The sequence below is a fragment of the Strongylocentrotus purpuratus genome, unplaced genomic scaffold (assembly GCF_000002235.5).
Source record: "Strongylocentrotus purpuratus isolate Spur 01 unplaced genomic scaffold, Spur_5.0 spur5_scaffold_10, whole genome shotgun sequence".
NCBI lineage: Eukaryota > Metazoa > Echinodermata > Echinoidea > Camarodonta > Strongylocentrotidae > Strongylocentrotus > Strongylocentrotus purpuratus.
The window spans coordinates 14,736,663-14,755,480 of NW_022145595.1; the positions used below are offsets into that span (position 1 = coordinate 14,736,663).

Genomic DNA, 18,818 nt, shown 5'->3' on the forward strand with positions numbered 1-18,818 from the left:
TTCAGGTACGCTAGATTGGCTTTTGACCCCCCCCCCCCCCCCCCCCCCACTTTCAATCCACCTACTGTTTGTAATCATTTTGTGCTGAGGTGTTCTGGTACGCTAGATTGGCTTTTGACACCCCTACTTCAATCCACATACTGTGCCGATTTTGTTTATTATTTTTTTGTCATGTTTTTTTTTCAATACATACAGCATGCATTTGGAAAGCGGTCGGGAACTCGCCAGGGAGTTGACCGTGCGTGACGAGGAGAAAGGCATTGTCAATCCTGTCTTCCAGTTCGACGATGAAGCCGACGATGATGTGGAAATCATGGCCACAGAAGCTGAGGAAGGCGCTACAGGGTATGTTACCCTCATGCGGTCACACCGAAAAACCGACTCCAGTCTGACTCCAAACCCGACTCCAAACCGACCGATTATTTTCGTAATGTTATAACTCGGTCAGCTGTCGGTATTATTTGGTGTGACCGGTGTATTAAAGCCCCACTGCGTTACTTATAGCTACTTGCGCCCTCTATATAGCCAACAATGCCTAAGCGGTGACCATTGGTCCCCCATAATCCCATTTTTCTTATGTTAATTGAGAGCTGATTTGATGGGATAACCACCTGTCAGTGACCTTGCAGGGAGGTCTAACTCCCTCCTGACCAAAACTAGTGCACAGGGGCTTTAAGAAGTAGGAACAAGAAAGAAGATCGGAGATTTCATATGAGAAAATCATGCCCTATACGGGAGGAGGGATAACCAGGGTATATGATAATCGGTGAACGGACCCCCCCCCCCAACCCCCGTTTTTTAACAAAATGCTTCGCTTCAAACGGGCCGAAAAATGTTGACATCTTCTAGCAAGCATATAAACCATAGATTTACAAAGTTAACAGTGACAAATGAATACCATAAAACACGATAGAGAGAAACGTGGCATTCTAGACTGGTTGCTGTGTTGATTATTTAGCAAGAAATCAGGTAATGTATAGGAGGCGCTCACCACCGATAGGGGTCAAGTTATATATGGCCTTTAAATTTATTTATTTATTATTGTTATAATTGTTTTTCTATTTTTTTTCTATTTTTTAAAAATTTATTTATTTATTTATTTATTTATTTTTTATTTTATTTTTTTATTTATTTATTTTTATTTTATTTTTATTTTTTATTTTTTATTTTTATTATTATTATTTTTTTTTTTTTTTTTTGGGGGGGGGGGGGGGGGGGGGTCGGTCGCGCAAAGGGCAATACAACATTTTTTTGTTAAGCTTTAGGGTAGCCTGCATGATACGCCTTTCCGAGATCTTTTCATACAGACAAGGGGGTTGGCGGTCGGATATTGGAGAGTAAAGATCATAATGTTGAAAACAATTTATTCATGCTTGTGAGAAAACAACACAAATCTGTACAAGTCTAAAATGGTATCACACCAATGTGCATTTCAAACAAAATGGAGCAAATATAAAAAATAAAAAAGGAACGATGACTATGATAAAGTCAAACTTGAATGTTTCAAATTTTCTCCTTCAGGTCTGAAGAACCATTGATAACGACGGTTTATCTTACCGACGGAAAGACCCAATCTACTATAGCCATGACAGCGAATGATGAACCTAAAGATGTAGAAAAGGCCGTTGGTAAGTAAAGCAGAACATCTATGCCCAGCTGCGATCTTGTCTGCGAACGTCATATGCTAATGTCGTGCTTTACTGTGCAATTCTGATGAAACGTAACGCACCAACACCAACTATTCATCCGTATTATAGCGATAGAAAGTCATGTACATGTTAATTTGAGTAAAATAAATGTCGGGAAATTGTTTTAGCAAATCCATTAACAAGCTTGAAATGTCCCATCTTTTATGGGAAAAAATGTCCCGAGCCTGGTTTTGTAAATTTAGCGCGCAAACACGTTTTTTGTAATATCTACATATTTACCACTCCTTACTCGAGAGATAACAGGACCTGGTTGGATGCTGTCAAAGAAATATGAAACGAAATCGCTACATTATATGCCCTCCAGTCAACCGTGTAGGAATACGCCCTAGGGGTGGAGATGGTGCACATTGTGTGCGAGAATGGATCCGATGGTCGAGCTCCTTAATTTAATTGGCACAATTACCCTTTGGAATATGAAGAGTAACAAAAGATTAAAGCAAGAGAATGAAAGAAATCCTTCTACAAGTTTAAGTCAGACTCAGATGAGCGGGCATGGGGCTCACCATCTTAATACTTTGGAGTATTATACTGTTGACTGGAGGTTATAATTTCGCGATTCTCATTTCAAAATATTTGTTGATCGTTTACAGACATTTGTAAAAACTAGTAATAAGTTGAGTTGGTTTTGGGTGTGACTAGCCTGAGGGTATAATAAGCCAACTACGTAAATGTTTTACTTCTGTTTTTCTCTTATAATCTACAATGTTTTAAACGTGTTCCTTTCTGCCTGTCGTTAGGTACCGATGCAATTACGATCCCCGAAAGAGAATATGACTTTCAGGTAAGAACGAGATGCTTTTAAATGGGTTTATTGAGCCACTTGTAGAAAAGGCTATATCAGTCACCGGCGTAAATATTCATAAATGAATGAGACACGCCAATAAAGCTAAAACAACAACAGTGACCAATCGTGCGACTGTGTGATGTTAATATGATTCGCAGCCGATCGAGGCTTTCCTCTGACTGGAAAACTCACAGCTCATTCACAAAGATGTATACATATTGCTATTCATATGGCAATTCGGGCCTCAATTGAAAAAGAAGTCACTTTTTTTCTTCTTCAAAGTTCAAAGGCCTTCTTACTTTTAACTTCTTTTTAAAGCCACTTGTGGTCTAGTAATTAGCAGGTGTTATAATTGATTTATTGTTATTGCACATTCTTCCAGTCTAATGTATATATTTTTATGTGTGATATTATGTTTTCGTGACTTTTCAATGATGTATTCTGCCTACATTTTGATCATTTTCAGAATCAGATAATTCATTAATTTTGGTTAGAATAACCTGAACGCGATTGCAGAGATTTTCAAATTACCAACCTAAAGCAAATTCAACATCTTGACCCATCACCAATAGAAACATCCAAAAATTATAATGACACATAGGCCTATGGCGTTGTCCGAATAGGGTATTAATATATTGAGCTTGAGTTGATTTTCAATCGTCTTTCTAATGCAGAATGATAATACTAGGGCAGACAGCTAGGTAAAGGACGGAGCAGTTATTAGAAAATAGAAAAACAGGAATACGGTGAATTTTATTCTAGGACTGGTTGGCCTTTTTTGTTGTTTTCGTATCATTTTCTTCACGCGCTAGGCAAAGAGTTCTTGGTATTGAAACATGTAGCTGATAGCCTAACTCATCTATTTGAATAAATATCCTTTCTTGAACAGGAGAAGGAGATGGACTTTGACTTTGAGTATGACGACAAAGTCGACTTAAACACAGCTGGAATGATGTAAGTGAAGCTGCAGCAACCACTGAATCGTCTTCAACAGATCCAACAATCCCGATACAATTGGATGAAAATGATAAGGACACACAAGACAAAGATGGGGCGAAGGAAGAAAGTAAAAGGAAAGATCAGGAAGAAGAAAGTTTGCTCTCTAAGCCAAAACCACCCGCCGTCCCACCTAAGCCCACTGATCATGCTAATAATGGGTCTGCAGCCGATCCGATGCTCCCAGATGTCGACTACGAGGCAGAGACCAAAAACAGAGATCAGGTGGAGGATGAAGAAAAGAAAAATGAAGAAAACGCTACCAGGAACACCCGACTCTGGCATGGAAACTGATGAAGCCTTTAAAGATTCCGACGTTCCACCACCACCACCTGTGCCTATAATCCAAGAATCGCCTCTGGAAGATCAGGTCGAAGACCACCCGCTCCCTCCACCCCCACCGCCACTCCTATAGTCCCACCTATTGATTATGCTGATGGGAAGACCGTGACCTTTGGCGGGGAGACCGTTGTCGGAGAAGGCGCGGGAGATGGGGGAAGTATCTGCACAGATCAAGACACACCTAGCGAAGCAAGCTCTCGGAGTGGAACTGCAGAGGATAGGTCAACCAATCGTCCACCAACAAGGAGAGGTCCATCCCTATCCTCTGAAATTGATCTGATCGCTGCCTCACTTGACCGTTCTAGTCCTGGGAACCAGAACGTTGGGTTGGTTGCATCTCCTCAATCCGTCTGTGAATCGGAGGGCGAGAGTATTGGTTACCTTGACGACGAGTCATTGATTAGTGTCAGTGAAATCGGGGTTACAAGTCTCTAGTTACAGATCGAGGCATTCAAGACCAGTTAAATGATTCTGACCAGTTTGACATATGCTCCGGCGATAACTACCCCATGGTCAACCTTCTATTACTAACTGAATTCCTAACTTCAATCATAGACCCAACTTTATACCCAGCCCAAACACCATCCTTACTCCTAAAATTGACCTAAGACACGTTCTTCACCCCAATCTCCACTCGAGTTGGCTCAGTCAGTAAAGTGTCTGCCTGTCAAACCAAAGATTGTGGGTTCAAATTCAATTCAGGCAGACGACTGAAGTCTACATTAAGTGTTACACGCCCCTCCCGTTTCATAGATACAGGCTTTGTAAAGTGAAAACAGTCCATCCCTTGGATAAGATTGAGGCCCCTTGTAGAGGAGAGTTGCAACGTTTGTGAGTTAAGAACTCTCTGCACTATTCATATACGATTCGGGGCAAACCCTGGTGTAATGTTGCATCTGTACATCCCTAATCAGTTTAGTGGGGAGGAGAGACCCAATGGTTACAGTGTTTCAGTTTGCTTTTCGCCTCTCAGTAATAGTTAAAATAATAACAATGGTGTTAACCACAGTCTCAGCTCTGAAAAATATAGCTCAGAGCAAATATTCCACAGAATCTTCAAAATTCAAAACAAAAACATGAAGAAAAAAAAACATAACTACATTGATTATCTGCCAAATGTTTTCAACACATAACACATATTTCCGTTTAAGGAATGATACACTGTAGACTTAATATATTTGCAAATCAGGTTTTTCTCTGATTTTACGGATCATAAAATATGCACCTTTACTGGCACTCAAGCTCATACATACATGTCCAAAAAATATATTCTTTCATTGGTTTTGCCAAACATAAAAAGTATAATTAGAGAGCATATTCTAATGTGAACATTCAGAAGTAGTGAAGTGTTAAAATATTAAATGTATACTATTCTATGTGAAGCTAAAGAAAGAAAAACATTTCAACTATTTCCTTACTTGTTAACAACATACCAAAACAATGTTGGTACACTGTATATGTATCTCAAAGAAATACAAATGTAAAATTCCTGTCTCAAAACATGTTGAGACTTTATAAGAATATAAGATGTGTATGTACCATTGATATGAAAATATACAAAGGCGATCAATGAGACACATTTTGTAACTCATGAATTCTAATTTTAATTTGTAAGTATTTTCACTTTACAATAAAACTTTTTTCTCTTCTCATTTATTGTTTATGATATACATGTAACTACTGTTTTTCCATGTATGAATACATGCTTTTTTTTCTATTTCGAAATTAGAAAGATAGTCCACCTCCTCCCCCAGAAAAAAGGGAAAAAAGAAGAAAGACAAATTATTATAATATTTACAAATAAAAGTCTTGTAACGCTGCTTGTCCATTTTTCAATATGCCGTAGTGTAACAACTGCATTATACATGCAAGTACATTATATAGCATTTTTCTTGATTTCTGATTTTTCTTTTTAATCAAGAGTAATATATCGGCAATAGTAAATTTAAGAAATCTTTCCAAATCTGTAATACAAATAAGGCATGCAATTGACTTCATCATACATGTATGATCTATCCGGACTGGAAGTGAGTCTGTATACATTTATTGTACCCAGCCTGAAGACTTTGTGCGATAAGGTGCCTAAACAGACTCAACAAGAACAGATACATCTCGTAATGAACAAATGAAAACTTGCATCATCTGTTTTTAACAATGAAACTCCTAGTTCCTTGTTATTTGATTTATAAAGAATTCATTTCAAGATATAAACCCAAAGTTTAACAGACTTGCTTTAGCATGCGTACAAAGAAAAGAGCACTTGCCTCTACATGCATCGATACGCAGAATCACACATGACCGTGTTTGACCATTTATTTGATTAGGATCTAGGAGTGAGTTGTATAATATCAATTGTTATTGTTTTGTTTACTCAGACAACTATCATTATTGCGCTACTTAGTTCATCTACACTCGCATCAAATACTAATTTTGATCCATTTTAGTTACGGGCTTAAACAGCCCATCCATCGCACACCTTAAAACCTGGTAAATCACATAATTTTGAGAGGAAAATGGGATTTACGGTTAGATATATATTTCAAGAATTATACTTCTTTCTGATTGCCATCCCTAATATAATATATATCATTATCATGCAGAGATGGTTTTTTAAATTGCTTTTTATAGTAAATTCTTAAAAAAGAATGGGAGGTTATCTACCAAGCATTAAATAATTACAGAGGTTTTCCCGAATGCTATATTAAAAGCTTTTTCATCTATTTCTGTTTTTGATTTGTTTTGTTTTGGTTTGCTTTGCTTCGTTTTGTTTTGTGTTTCTCTTGTTCTTTATTGTAGTAAAGATTAAAACGATTATTAGTTCATCAAGATCGTTATCAAAGCTGGGTCTAAACTAGCTTCAAACATGGGTCTTTTCAATGAATTCATGAATAGAGCTCAAAATGTTCCACCACCACCCCCACACACACCACACACACACACACACCCACACACACACAAAATACAGAACAATTCACACTTTCTCTTTAAAAAAATCTGAACAACCCTTTTGAAATACTAATCAAGAGATAATAATTTCCTTTACTTATTCATAGATTTATTCATTGCTTCTATACAGATACGAATGTTATTCTTTTTTGGACATTTTCAATTTTGCTTTCAATAGTCCCTGTGAGCTTCTTTGTAACCTTATAATCACCATTGATTTTATCGGATCACTTGGGTCCTTTCGCCCAACACTTCCATCCTAAATAGCTACATGAAAAAAACGACATCATGGTGTTCAAAGTTTTTGAACAAAACTTCCTTGAATTTCCATTTAAAGACCAATATATATTACACAGAGAACGAAGAACATGTTGTGTCAGGTTGGACCCTTGAAAAGCTCTCCAAGCTCGATGTGTTAATTTAGCTGCAAAATAATTTATAAAAGAAGAAGTAGTATACATTTCAAGCAAAAATTTTAAAGCAGGGAATTACACTCCATGTGTATGCATTAATTTACGAGAAATGTATATAACATGATATAACAACATAATTTTGCAGGTCCCATTCTTTTCATTTTCTTTTGTTGTCGTCCGTGAAAATCTCAGTGGTCCTAAGGAGGTTCCACTGTATAACGACTTCTCAGAGAGTCTGGCCTGAGTGACTTACAACAAATATGATACAGCATACACTATTCTCTCTGGGTCTACATCAGTTTTGTTGATTGCTTGTCTCTTGTTGCTGGAGTCCCATTAAAGTGACTTAAATACACTGCCATCATTAACACCAGCATCATGTGACCACTGAACACCATGCTGTATATAGTATTCCCTCTAGATCAACACCAGTTCATAAACATACGGGGTGGTATTCTCCAAAGCGTACTAACTTTAGTCTATGGTTTAATCCATCGACTAAGTATGGAATGCCAAGTGTCCATATGAATATATTCTTGAATAATTTGATATGTCCCTAAATTACCATGATAACATAATTATATCATAGTTATATCAATGTTTATGAATTATGTTATTACATTTTATTTTTATTTAGTGATAGATTAAATATTTAAAAAACATATTCATATGGACACTTGGCATTCCATACTTAGTCCGTGGATTAAACCATGGACTAAAGTTAGTCCGCTTTCGAGAATACCACCCAATGTGTTTATACACTCATTGCATCTGGTTGTCCGAGATGGACATCAGTTTTGTTGATTGTTTGTCTCTTGTTGCTGAAGTCTCATTAAAGTGACTTAAAGGTAAAGACCAGTATTGGAAACGCCCCAATTTCAAAAAATGAAATGGAAGCTCTCATTACCAATCATGTGAAAGAATATGTTTTTACTAATACATGATGATAAAAAATTTGCCGGGAAACCGCTTACTAATTCATATATTTGGTAAATTTGTTTCTCTCATGGTCTGTGAGAGATATAAGGTAGTCCCATATACATCTTTCTGTGTATAGTGCTTGTAAATTTACGAAGAATGGGTCAAATTTCTTATCATTTTGATGATTCCAGAACCTTGCAGATGCTAGATGCTAGATGATCAACCTTTTCTGATCGATTCCACAACGTTTCTTTCACAATGCAATCGCATGACCATAACTGGTCTTTACCTTTAACACTGCCACCATTAACACCATGCTGTATACAGTATTCCCTCCAGATCTACACCAGTTCATAAACATACGGTGTTCATACACTCATTGCATCTGGTTGTCCGAGATGGACGCTGCCCACTCGGGCACTGCTCCGACTATCTTCTCGATGATGTTGTTGACTTGGAAACATAAGCTCTGGATCTGTTTATCCCACTGTGGAAGGATGTCCGTTGCTGAATGGAAAAAACAGAAAGGAGAGGATTGATAGATAAAAAATAAGATCAAATGACCAATAAGTAGAACTCTTTTGGCAAAACGTCAGTCTACTTTTGAAATAAAACTTGAGACTTGAAAACTTGAACTCTCCACTCGAGTGTAAATGGGTTGTCGACAGCCCCGTAACACAGAATATCTGCTTGATGCATTGAGAACCAAGATGCTGAAAAGGAACACAATTCCGAATATCCTTGGCACTTTTCCTAGGTGACTGCTTTATAAAACCCTCTTTACTCGGCATTCATCCTCAATTTGCTTGTATGTTTGTTTATCATCGCGGCTTTTACTATTCAGTGGATATCAATTGGTAATTTGAATATTCTCTTTGTGATTACCAAAACTTGTGGATATTTTTAAAAGGGAAGTCCACCCTGATATTAAGTTGGTTTTAATAAAAGCAGCAAAAAAGAGAGAAACAAATTAGTGAAAGTTTGAGCAATATCCTACCGAAAATAGGAAAGTTATGAATTTTCAAGGTTTTCATCATTGAAACACAAATTGGCTACACTGTGACATATCTTGCAAGTAATTCTAACAGAATTATGGCACCATATATAAATACTGTAATTCATCATTATCAAACTAACACCATGCACTCTTTCTTCTTGTGTGTTTTTTGGAGGTGATATAGAATGAAAAACAGATTTTCTACTTACATTCGAAGTGAACAATGCTGTCAATCTGGTCTATGTATCCATTCATTCGTCCCTCTGATATCATCTGCGAAGCAATCTTTTCAGCCTTTAAGAACAAAAGGAAACACAGAAGCACGTGAATAAGCCAGTTCATATTTGCAGTCTGAGCATGAGCAGTTAAAGGTCATTGCAGACCAAATTGTGAAATACATGGAGACAAAATACTGGATACGTGCTCTTGAAAGTTAATGTAATAATTATTCATTTATGCACAAGCAGTGTATTCCATGAGACACAGGTGGAAGTATTCTTTGTAAAGGGAAACAAAGGCTAATTATGTAGCACCTCCATCGCTGTAGGAGTGATTATTTCAAAATGTACAAAGTGGGACCTCTTCATGTTTTGTGGATATTCAGGGTCATTTGGGACATGTGCTATACCGTGAACAGGTCTATTCTCCCAGCAGGCTATGAAAAGTACGGTGGAGTACCACACATCTGCGTGCCCACAGGACCGAGAGATTTGAACGGCTCCCAATGACATTAAATCCCTTTACAGCAGGGTTGACAATTATTTTTTTTCTGAAGGAGGGATGCTTTTATCAAAGAAGAACCAGTCTAAAACCAAGATGCTTTCCTACGGTCCAACTCATTAGAAATTTCTAAGAAATATTTTAACCAACCAGATGGTTTAAAGTGTTGGTCCAAATGACCCTCCCCCTCCCCCCCCCCCCCCCCCCACCCCCCTCCTCCAAAAAAACAACAACAAACAAACTGCAGTTCCTTTTGGGCAATTCCACGGTAACGGAAGGACACTCAGACAAGATTTTTGAACTTCAGGTTCATACTAAAAGAAATGTTTTATTAGTATGTATTAAACTATGGGGAACAAAATGTGTTTCAGTCAAGTGGAAAGCTTCATCAACTTCACAAAGTTTGGATAAACACTAATTAACTGGAAAAACCATGTCCATTTTTATGTCCTTCCGTTACCGAGATAATTAATATGCACATTCTTAAACTACTTAACTATAATGACAATTTTTTTTGGGAGAATTAAAGGCACTTATATAGGTATTATAACTGTACTGTTTCACATCTTATACTAATAAAACAGTTCTTTTAGTATGAACCTGAAGTTCAAAAATCTTGTCTGAGTGTCCTTCCGTTACCGTGGAATTGCCCTTTTGTCACCTTGTACATGACTGTATATTGATATGGAATTACTCACTGCTAAGTGCTTTCTCCTTACCACCCATTCTGTATTTTTCTTGGAAAAAATCTGCAAACCTTTATTATTTTCAATTTATTATTTTTTAAATGCAGTGCATAATTAAGGGAAATTGATACACTAGTAGTATTGTGTTGAAACTGCCAGGAATTAATTTCTTGAAATACTAGAGCACCATAATGGCAGTCATGCTAAGGCCTGGGTAATAAATAAAAGGTTTCACTAGCCATTGACTTTGTGTTTCCTGGAAAGCCCACATTTTTCTGAAAACATTTTTATATTAAACACTCATTTTGTGTCGCTGAACCCTCGAAATGCATGCAAATTACCTTGGGTGGAGGAATCTCCAAGAGAGCTCCAAGTTCTTCAAAGGTTATGTTGTTATATAGCTTACTGGCTGAGAGCAAGTTGTGTTCTATGACTGCACGGTCAAGTATACTTGAACCTGAGGGGGTAGTAGGAAATGAATCGGTGAAAGATAAAAATTAATCAACACTGATACATAATTAAGAAAACTGTTATTATTGTTAAAGTGACTCTGTAACATTGCCTCAGATTCTGAAACAAAATCCTGGATTTAACTGCTGCAATCACAATTATAATCCTTAGGTCATTCAGGAATCTCTTTACTTTTACAAGCTGATCGCCTGTCTGATTATCAAGTTTTTTATGATTGGAAATCAAAATTCCATTTTTCGTTTTCCTAACAGTTTTTATTACACTACAGTCTATTGGGGAAAATGAGTATGGTAAACCCAGTCACTCAAGATTTTTTACTTTTTTTTTTAAAATTAAAAAAAAAAATTATTATCATTATCATATCGTCATCATCATCATCATCATTAGTTAGTAGTAGTAGTATTACAATTATTATTACTATAATTATTTATTCAGGAAAGAAAAAATTAAAAATTAAGAAAACAGTAAAACCTCTGAATTATTACAATTGTTTGAAATTGAAATTCAATTTTTGATTTGGACTTCATTTATGAGTGGATGCTACAACAATTGCATGCCCCCTCCCACCCCCCACCCAAAAAAAAAAAAAAAAAAAACGGATGGGGATTTCCCAAAGCAGAAAACTGTTCTTACCATTAAAAGCAGTGAAATCTCTGAATAATTACAATTGTTTGAAATTCAAATAGTATTTCTAACATGGACTACATTGATGAATGGATGCTACAACACTTGCATGCCCCCTCCCCCCCCCCCCCAAAAAAAAAAAAAAAAAAAAAAATTAGGATGGGGGATTTCCCATTTAGCAGAAAAGTGTTCTTACCATCAGCAGTGGTGGCCTTTTGGTGTTCTTGGAGCCTGGAGGCAAACTCCTGGAGCTGATCGCCCCTGATGATGCGGTCCAGGTACATCTTCTCCAGGATGCCATAGGATGGTAGCTGCTGGCATCGCTCATCCTTGAAGAGAGTGGCCAACATCCTTGACCTCTGTTGACCTGCAAAAGAAAATGGTTTTAATTGAGGGCAGTGTCAATGACTGTGTGACATTTACAGTGCTGGTCAAAAGTTTCAATACACTCTGGATTTACAGATGAGTTTTTATTTCAATGAAAATGAGCTTGTCTGGGCACTGAAAAATGAGCTTCGGGTTCGGTTTCACATTATATGAATACACTATAGTATGTCTTGATACTTCCGAGTGTTATTTTTTTTAAACTGTGCAAAGTTGGATACTTACAAGTGATGGAATACAGCAGAGATATTAACATTTTTTTTTTAATTTTTTTTTTTAGAGAAAACCAAAGTGATGATGAGGATGATGGTGATGACAGTGATGGTGGTGATGATGGTGATGGTGATGATGATGATGATTGAGATGATGGGGATGTCACCAATGATAAGGACAATACTTATTATGATGCTTTGTGTTATGATGACGATAACAGCAAAAGAAATAATGGAAACCATGTTCTTCATGCTGATGATATCGATATACAGGATAACAATGAAGTATATGGATGACAATATATGATTGATGATATTATTGATGACATATTAATATAATGATGACATAAGAAATGATGAAAACAATAATTATATTCATGTTAATGATATCAATAATAAGGAAAACAATGAATTATATGGATGAAAACATTAATGATCGTGATGTAGACAATAACAATAAAAATTGTTTGTACTCACCTGCTGATGCTAGGATAGTACAGTGCAATGCATGTCTGAGAGATTCCATTCGCTCCTCATCTGCTATGATAGTACGATAGGACAGCTCATTGTATCGCTGTGCTGCCTCGATGAACTTCCGTTTGTAATCCAGCATCCTCGCATAACATACCTGAAGCATAGGTTTAGAAGAGAATTAGTGCATATTTCTTAACAAAGAAGTAGGTCCTGGAAAAGACTGGATGAGAAAATATCATCTTTAGTTATTTGTGATTATTTCTGTAGAAGAGATTTGCCAGCCTGGATGATTTCTATCTCACATGGATGTAAAATAAATCAATTACTTTGAACAAAATTGATATTCAGAACCTACTCTGCATGTGAATCTGAAATCTTCATCTCAGTTGTCACTTATTCTACTTAGTGTTTATAAATTAAATACATAAAAGGGAAAGTTCACCCTGATATTCAGTTGATTTTAACAGAAGCAGAAAAGTGAGCTTTCATCCCATTTGCTCTGTACTAAAAAGTCCAAAAAAATTATTTGCTCTCAAGAAAATTTTTCAATCATACATGCACCCTAAATTTTAACATTACAAATATGTTTCCATAAAACCCCTGCATGGAGGAAAATCTATTCCGTCATTAAAATAACAAAGAAAATAAAAGTTTGTAGAATTGTATGTACAGAGCAAATGGGAGGGGAGCTCACAAGATCACCATAGAGTTGCCAATCTGTGTTTGATTGCTTGAACTTCAAAACTTCATAACTTTCTAACTTTTAATGGCAATTTGCTTAAACTTTCACTGACCTAATCCTCTCATTTTCCAGCTCCTCTTAAAACTAAATAAATATCAGGGTGGATTTCCTGTTGAATGCAAGTCCTCTTAAAGTGACTCGGTAGCATTGCCTCAGATTCTGAAACAAAATCCTGGATTTAGCTCATGCCGCAATCATAATTATAAACCTTTAGGGCAGTCAGGAATCACGTGACTTCTACAAGCTGATTGCCTGTCTGATTATCAAGATACTTAGGTTTCGAAATCAAAATTTCATTTTTCGTTTTTCCTAACAGTTTTTATAACACTACAGTCTTTTGGGGAAAATGAGTACCGGTATGGTAAAAGCGTTCACTCAAAGATTTTTTACTTTTTTGAGGAACATCATGATCATTTTGAAGCTCAATTTTTTTAGGGCTTCAATATTACACCATAATTACAGACACTTATAACACGTAGGGCCATGCATCTCAGATTTAAAATTGTTAAACGATGCCTTTAATATTTGAGTGTGAATGCATACAGAAACAGTCGTGCGTTTAACCCACCTTATAATGTATGTGAAGTTGTTCGCTTTTGGATTCCGCCTGGAGCATAGAGGCCCTCTTGATGTAGACCTCCGCCTCGACAGGGTCATCGTCCTCTAGATACAGTCTGGCTATCTTCAGGTACGTCTCAAGCTTGTAATCAACCTGGTACTGCCTGTTTCATTGCAATAATAATAATAATAATAATAATAATACATTTATGGAGCGAAAAAAATATCCAACATTAAGTATACATTCTACTGTGCTACAAGAGCTCCTGATATGCTTAGATTTACAGTTAATTGAAAAGGTGTGCTTTCAGTTTCGATTCCTGACTTCAAATGGTATTAGTTATACCATAGTTCTGGGGCTGAACAAGCAAATGCTTGATCATCTAGCATTAATCAAATCAACAACAAAAAAACAATGTGATTAAAAATGTGTTAAAGTCTGACCAGGGGCCGGTTCAGGATTCGGAACAGGTGGGAGATGGGGGTGGGAGCACAAATCAAAAGAATTACAAATGTAAGTAAGTTGGCCTAAGCAAAAGCATAGTTTTAAAAAAGAGGATACAAAAATTGCGACTCAAAGTGAAAAACTTGTTAAGCTCTTTCGTTTTATCCCAAACGAGTTACAGTAGAACCCATATTTCTGTAGTCAAATCTTTTTGACTAGTGAACATTATGCATGGAATTACCTATGTACAAATACCAAGGGAAGGAAATACTCCCAACACTTCAGGCATCTACATGACTTTAACCTTTGGCCCAAATTTACAAAGGAGGTTTAAATTTAACCCATGGTTTAAATCTTCATTTACAAAACGCATGGTCTAAAATTAGCGCAAAATATGCGTGGCACAGTCAGAGGTCCAATATTAGACGCGCACAAAGCAAGGTACGCTTAATTTGCGCTAATTTTAAGACCATGGGTTATGTAAACAAGGGTTTAAACCATGGGTTAGGTTAAACCTCCTTGTGAATTTGGGCCATTGAGTCCGAAATACACACACTTCCCATTTTTTATATCATAGGGAATTTTTTGTTATAAATAAGAGCATACTTTTGTCCTGTTTCAAGAGGAATTCCAACAAGAATTCTGGCTGCTTCCCTCCAGTTCTGCTCTTTTTCATAGATGGATGAAAGATGCTGCCTTACACTACCCATCTGAAAAATTAAAAAGAAATAATGAATTGATATATATATATTTTTTAAATGATAAATAATAAACAAGAAAAGAAAAATTAATAACATACAAATATTATAGGCAAAGTTCTTATTGTAAAAAAGCTTTGTTGAAAAATCAGTACATATGGTTAAGGGAAGCAATTAACATAAGAATGTTAGCAATGGTTTGGATAGCCTTAGATATTTCTCTGTTAGTCAAGTTAAGTGCTTTAATAAACCATTCGGCTATGACCCTGAAACGACCTTACTTAAATGGGGGCAGCATCACGGTCTCAAAACTGGCATCGTTGATAACAAGATGGAAATTAGAATGCTACCTGTTCTTCGAAGGAGACTGCTCTGGGATGGACCTTCTCCAGGAGGAAGTGAGAGACCCTTTGTGAGACTGGATCAGGGAGCTGAGGGAGCTGGTTACACACCTCCAAGAGGAGCTGCCTGGAGATGACCAGACTCACACTCTCCTTCACCACTTTGGCAAAAAACAAAATGAAAAAAAATAGAAAGTAAAACAAGTGTTACAAAGAGTGCTGTATTTTACCTTATTTTGTACTCTTGATGGATTTATACTGTAATTCTGTCACGATTGTATTCGGTTTTGTATATTTTATTGGAATTTAATAAACTGAATTGAATTGAATTGTATCATTCTGATCATTCTGATTACTTTGAAGACTGGTAAACCTCTCACAAAAAAATTTGCATCTAACAAAATGTTTTATGCAGCAGAACTGAATTTGGCTTTTAATTAGGATGATGGCCTGGCCTGGTTCGATAGACAAACCTTGTACTGTAAAAATCAAACCTCAAGAATTAAACAAAAAGAGCAAGACCAAAATCAACAACATCAATAACATCAAATACAATTTATTTACATTTCTAGTTACACAGATAAGCATGGTCGGTTCAAATTGACTTTTCACACTGGCCCCGTAGGCTGTTATTAAAAAAAAGGCAACAGATGAATCGCAAATTCTTTTTCATAAATACAGCTGGACGTATAAAATAAAAGCGTTCAAACAATCGTAATAACAACATATTATTTTTACATGTAAGTGGAAGTTTATTTTCCTCACTATCACTTAATTTGAATACACTATGAATAATAAATATGAATAAAATGCATACTTGTTTCAATGAAAAACTGCAATCCATTCACGAGATCATCTTCACCGAGCTGTAGGATATCATTGAGGATTTTCCGGTACCTGTATATGATAAAAAGATTGTACCAATACACCATGTATATCCAAAAATTATCAGAACTTCAGAAAAGTGCTGAAAAAAAGAGAAAGAGAGAGAGAGAGAGTGAGAGAGAGAGAGAGAGAGAGAGAGAGAGAAAGAGAGAGAGAGTGAGAGAGAGAGAGAGAGAGAGAGAGAGTGAGAGAGAGAGGGGGGGGGGTATTAATCTGAGCAAGCCCCCGGTATTTGGTTGCTAAGTGTCCCCATACATTGTATGTTCAAGTGTGATGGCATGAATGTATAACGAACATAGTCAACATCAAATGCAAGAATTGTCTTGACATTTGGCATGATCCAAGCTGGTAGCAATGGCATTCAACTTTTAAATACAATCACCAGTTGTGCTGGTATTTTTATCCTGGATACATTACAAAGTACCAAATGAAATCCTGGACTTGCCAAAAAATGTTTTAAAAAAGAAGAAGAAGAACAACAACAACAACAACAACAACAACAACAACAACAAGAACAAGAAGAAGAACAACAACAACAAGAAGAAGAAGAACAAGAAGAAGAAGAACAAGAAGAAGAAGAACAAGAAGAAGAAGAACAAGAAGAACAAGAACAAGAAGAAGAAGAACAAGAAGAAGAAGAACAACAAGAAGAAGAAGAAGAATGAGAAGAATAAGAAGAATGAGAAAAGGATGAGAAGAAACAAAGAAACTTCGGTGAAAAAGAAGGAGGGAGAGAAAAAGAAGGAGGGAGAGAAAAAGAAGGAGGGAGAGAAAAAGAAGGAGGGAGAGAAAAAGAAGGAGGGAGAGAAAAAGAAGGAAGGAGAGAAGAAGAAGAAGAAGGAGAAGAGGATAAGGAGAATGAGAAGAGGATAAGAAGAATGAGAAAAGGATGAGAAGAAACAAAGAAACTTAGGTGAAAAAGGAGGGAGAGAAAAAGAAGGAGGGAGAGAAAAGAGGGAGAGAAAAGAAGGAGGGAGAGAAAAGGAGGGAGAGAAGAAGAAGAAGAATGAGAAGAGGATGAGAAGAAACAAAGAAACTTAGGTGAAAAGAAGGAGGGAGAGACAAAGAAGGAGGGAGAGGAAAAGGAGAAGACCTAGGAGAAGAAAAAGAAGAAGAAATAAAGAATAAAACTTAGAAGAAGAAGAAATAAAAAATAAAACTTAGAAGAAGGAGAAGAATAAAGGAAAGAAGAAGAAGAAGAAGTAGAAGAAGAAGAATACCAACTGCATGACAGTCATATCTTTGAACGCGACCTATTGTTGAGAAGTCATGACAAGCCATGTGGTCACGAGGGGCTCGGTCGCTCGTCTTAATGGTTAAGTTTTTTAAAGACTTGAGTGTGAGGGAATAAACAAGCATATTACGAAAATGCATTTTCACCACGATCCCCTGCAGTTAGAATAATGGGGATTGGGTGTTATCAAACATAAATACTTCCGTATCCGAGTCTCTTTTGCCTTCGGATTAAAAATAATGTACAACACTGTATGCATCAAACATCAACCATCAATATATTTGTGCTTTATTTTGTAGACTCTAGGCTATATAAGTCTCAGAAAATTTATGAAATATTTCTTCAAATTGCTGTTTTAAATCAACACTCCGTATGCACAACCTGAGCTGAGATCTGTCCGGACACACAATCGCGCACACACACAGCACTCTCTCTCTCTCTAAGTGCCATATCGATTGATTTTGGCGATCATGCTGTTCCACAACCCTCGGTTCCTATCCTAGCCTTCTGTATTAGTACCACTCCCAGTTCTTTCACTCCTCTCTCTTCCAACAATTTCTGCAGACTGTCCATCCAAAGTATCCTCCTTCTTCCCACAATTTTCCCTGTCAAAGCAAGATTTTCTAGACCTTCTTTACGTGTATAAATGTGACCCATGAACTTCAACTGCCTAATCAACATCTCGCATATCATTTTCCTTTGCGTTCCAGCTCGTGTAAGAACTTCCTCATTACTAACTCTGTCAGTCCAGGGGGTATGTATGTATGTATTAGGTTTTTACAGACGTGTATCAATCAGATATGATTATTTACGTCTGGGACCGACCTTTAAACGTCACCATCCGAAAGACGTGACTCAGTTTCGAACCTGCGTCCTCGGCTGAATCAGTTTGTAACTTCCACTTTTTTCATCATTCTTCTTAAGAACCACATTTCACACACAGCACACCCGCCCCATTTTGCAACAAAAAAAGGCGACAATTAATATAGTGCACGGGACTATCACAAGAAAAAACATTCATATCAATGCAAGGAAATGTTTCATGATTCGAATACACCAACGATAATTTATACAATTATATTACTAAGAAATTATACACTGAACATTAAAGACTATTTAAAAAGTTGTATAAAGCTATTTACTTCTCTGTTAGATCTTTTGGAGCTCCTCCAGCGTTCAAGAGAGTGGACAATTGTTGTTTCATGGAAGCTGCCATATTGAACGAGACTGATAAAT

General features: G+C 36.7%; 2 protein-coding genes across 3 annotated transcripts in view; one reads left to right on the plus strand and one right to left on the minus strand.

The window, feature by feature from the left end:
- LOC763048 (protocadherin Fat 4) overlaps window positions 1–5,593 on the plus strand; it is a gene marked incomplete in the record, with an annotated part of 54,065 nt that extends 48,472 nt beyond the window's left edge. Inside the window, 4 exon segments of the mRNA XM_030980130.1 lie at window positions 196–345; window positions 1,522–1,628; window positions 2,447–2,490; window positions 3,383–5,593. Of these exon segments, the coding sequence (XP_030835990.1) occupies window positions 196–345; window positions 1,522–1,628; window positions 2,447–2,490; window positions 3,383–3,451 (370 nt within the window).
- Window positions 5,594–7,871: 2,278 nt separating this feature from the next.
- On the minus strand, window positions 7,872–18,811 carry LOC587011 (COP9 signalosome complex subunit 4). Of its 2 annotated transcripts, none has more exons than XM_030979591.1 (11): window positions 18,725–18,811; window positions 16,281–16,360; window positions 15,473–15,624; window positions 15,031–15,134; window positions 13,990–14,143; window positions 12,683–12,833; window positions 11,806–11,976; window positions 10,856–10,971; window positions 9,318–9,402; window positions 8,516–8,618; window positions 7,872–7,980 (listed from the first exon to the last, which is right to left on the minus strand). In XM_030979591.1, exons 1-11 carry the CDS (start codon window positions 18,796–18,798, stop codon window positions 7,953–7,955), a joined length of 1,218 nt encoding a protein of 405 aa, XP_030835451.1. In that variant the 5' UTR covers window positions 18,799–18,811; the 3' UTR covers window positions 7,872–7,952. The 2 variants fall into 2 exon arrangements, with proteins under 2 accessions (XP_030835451.1, XP_030835450.1); XM_030979590.1 differs by having other exon boundaries at window positions 7,875–7,961; window positions 8,497–8,618.
- Window positions 18,812–18,818: the final 7 nt, after the last annotated feature.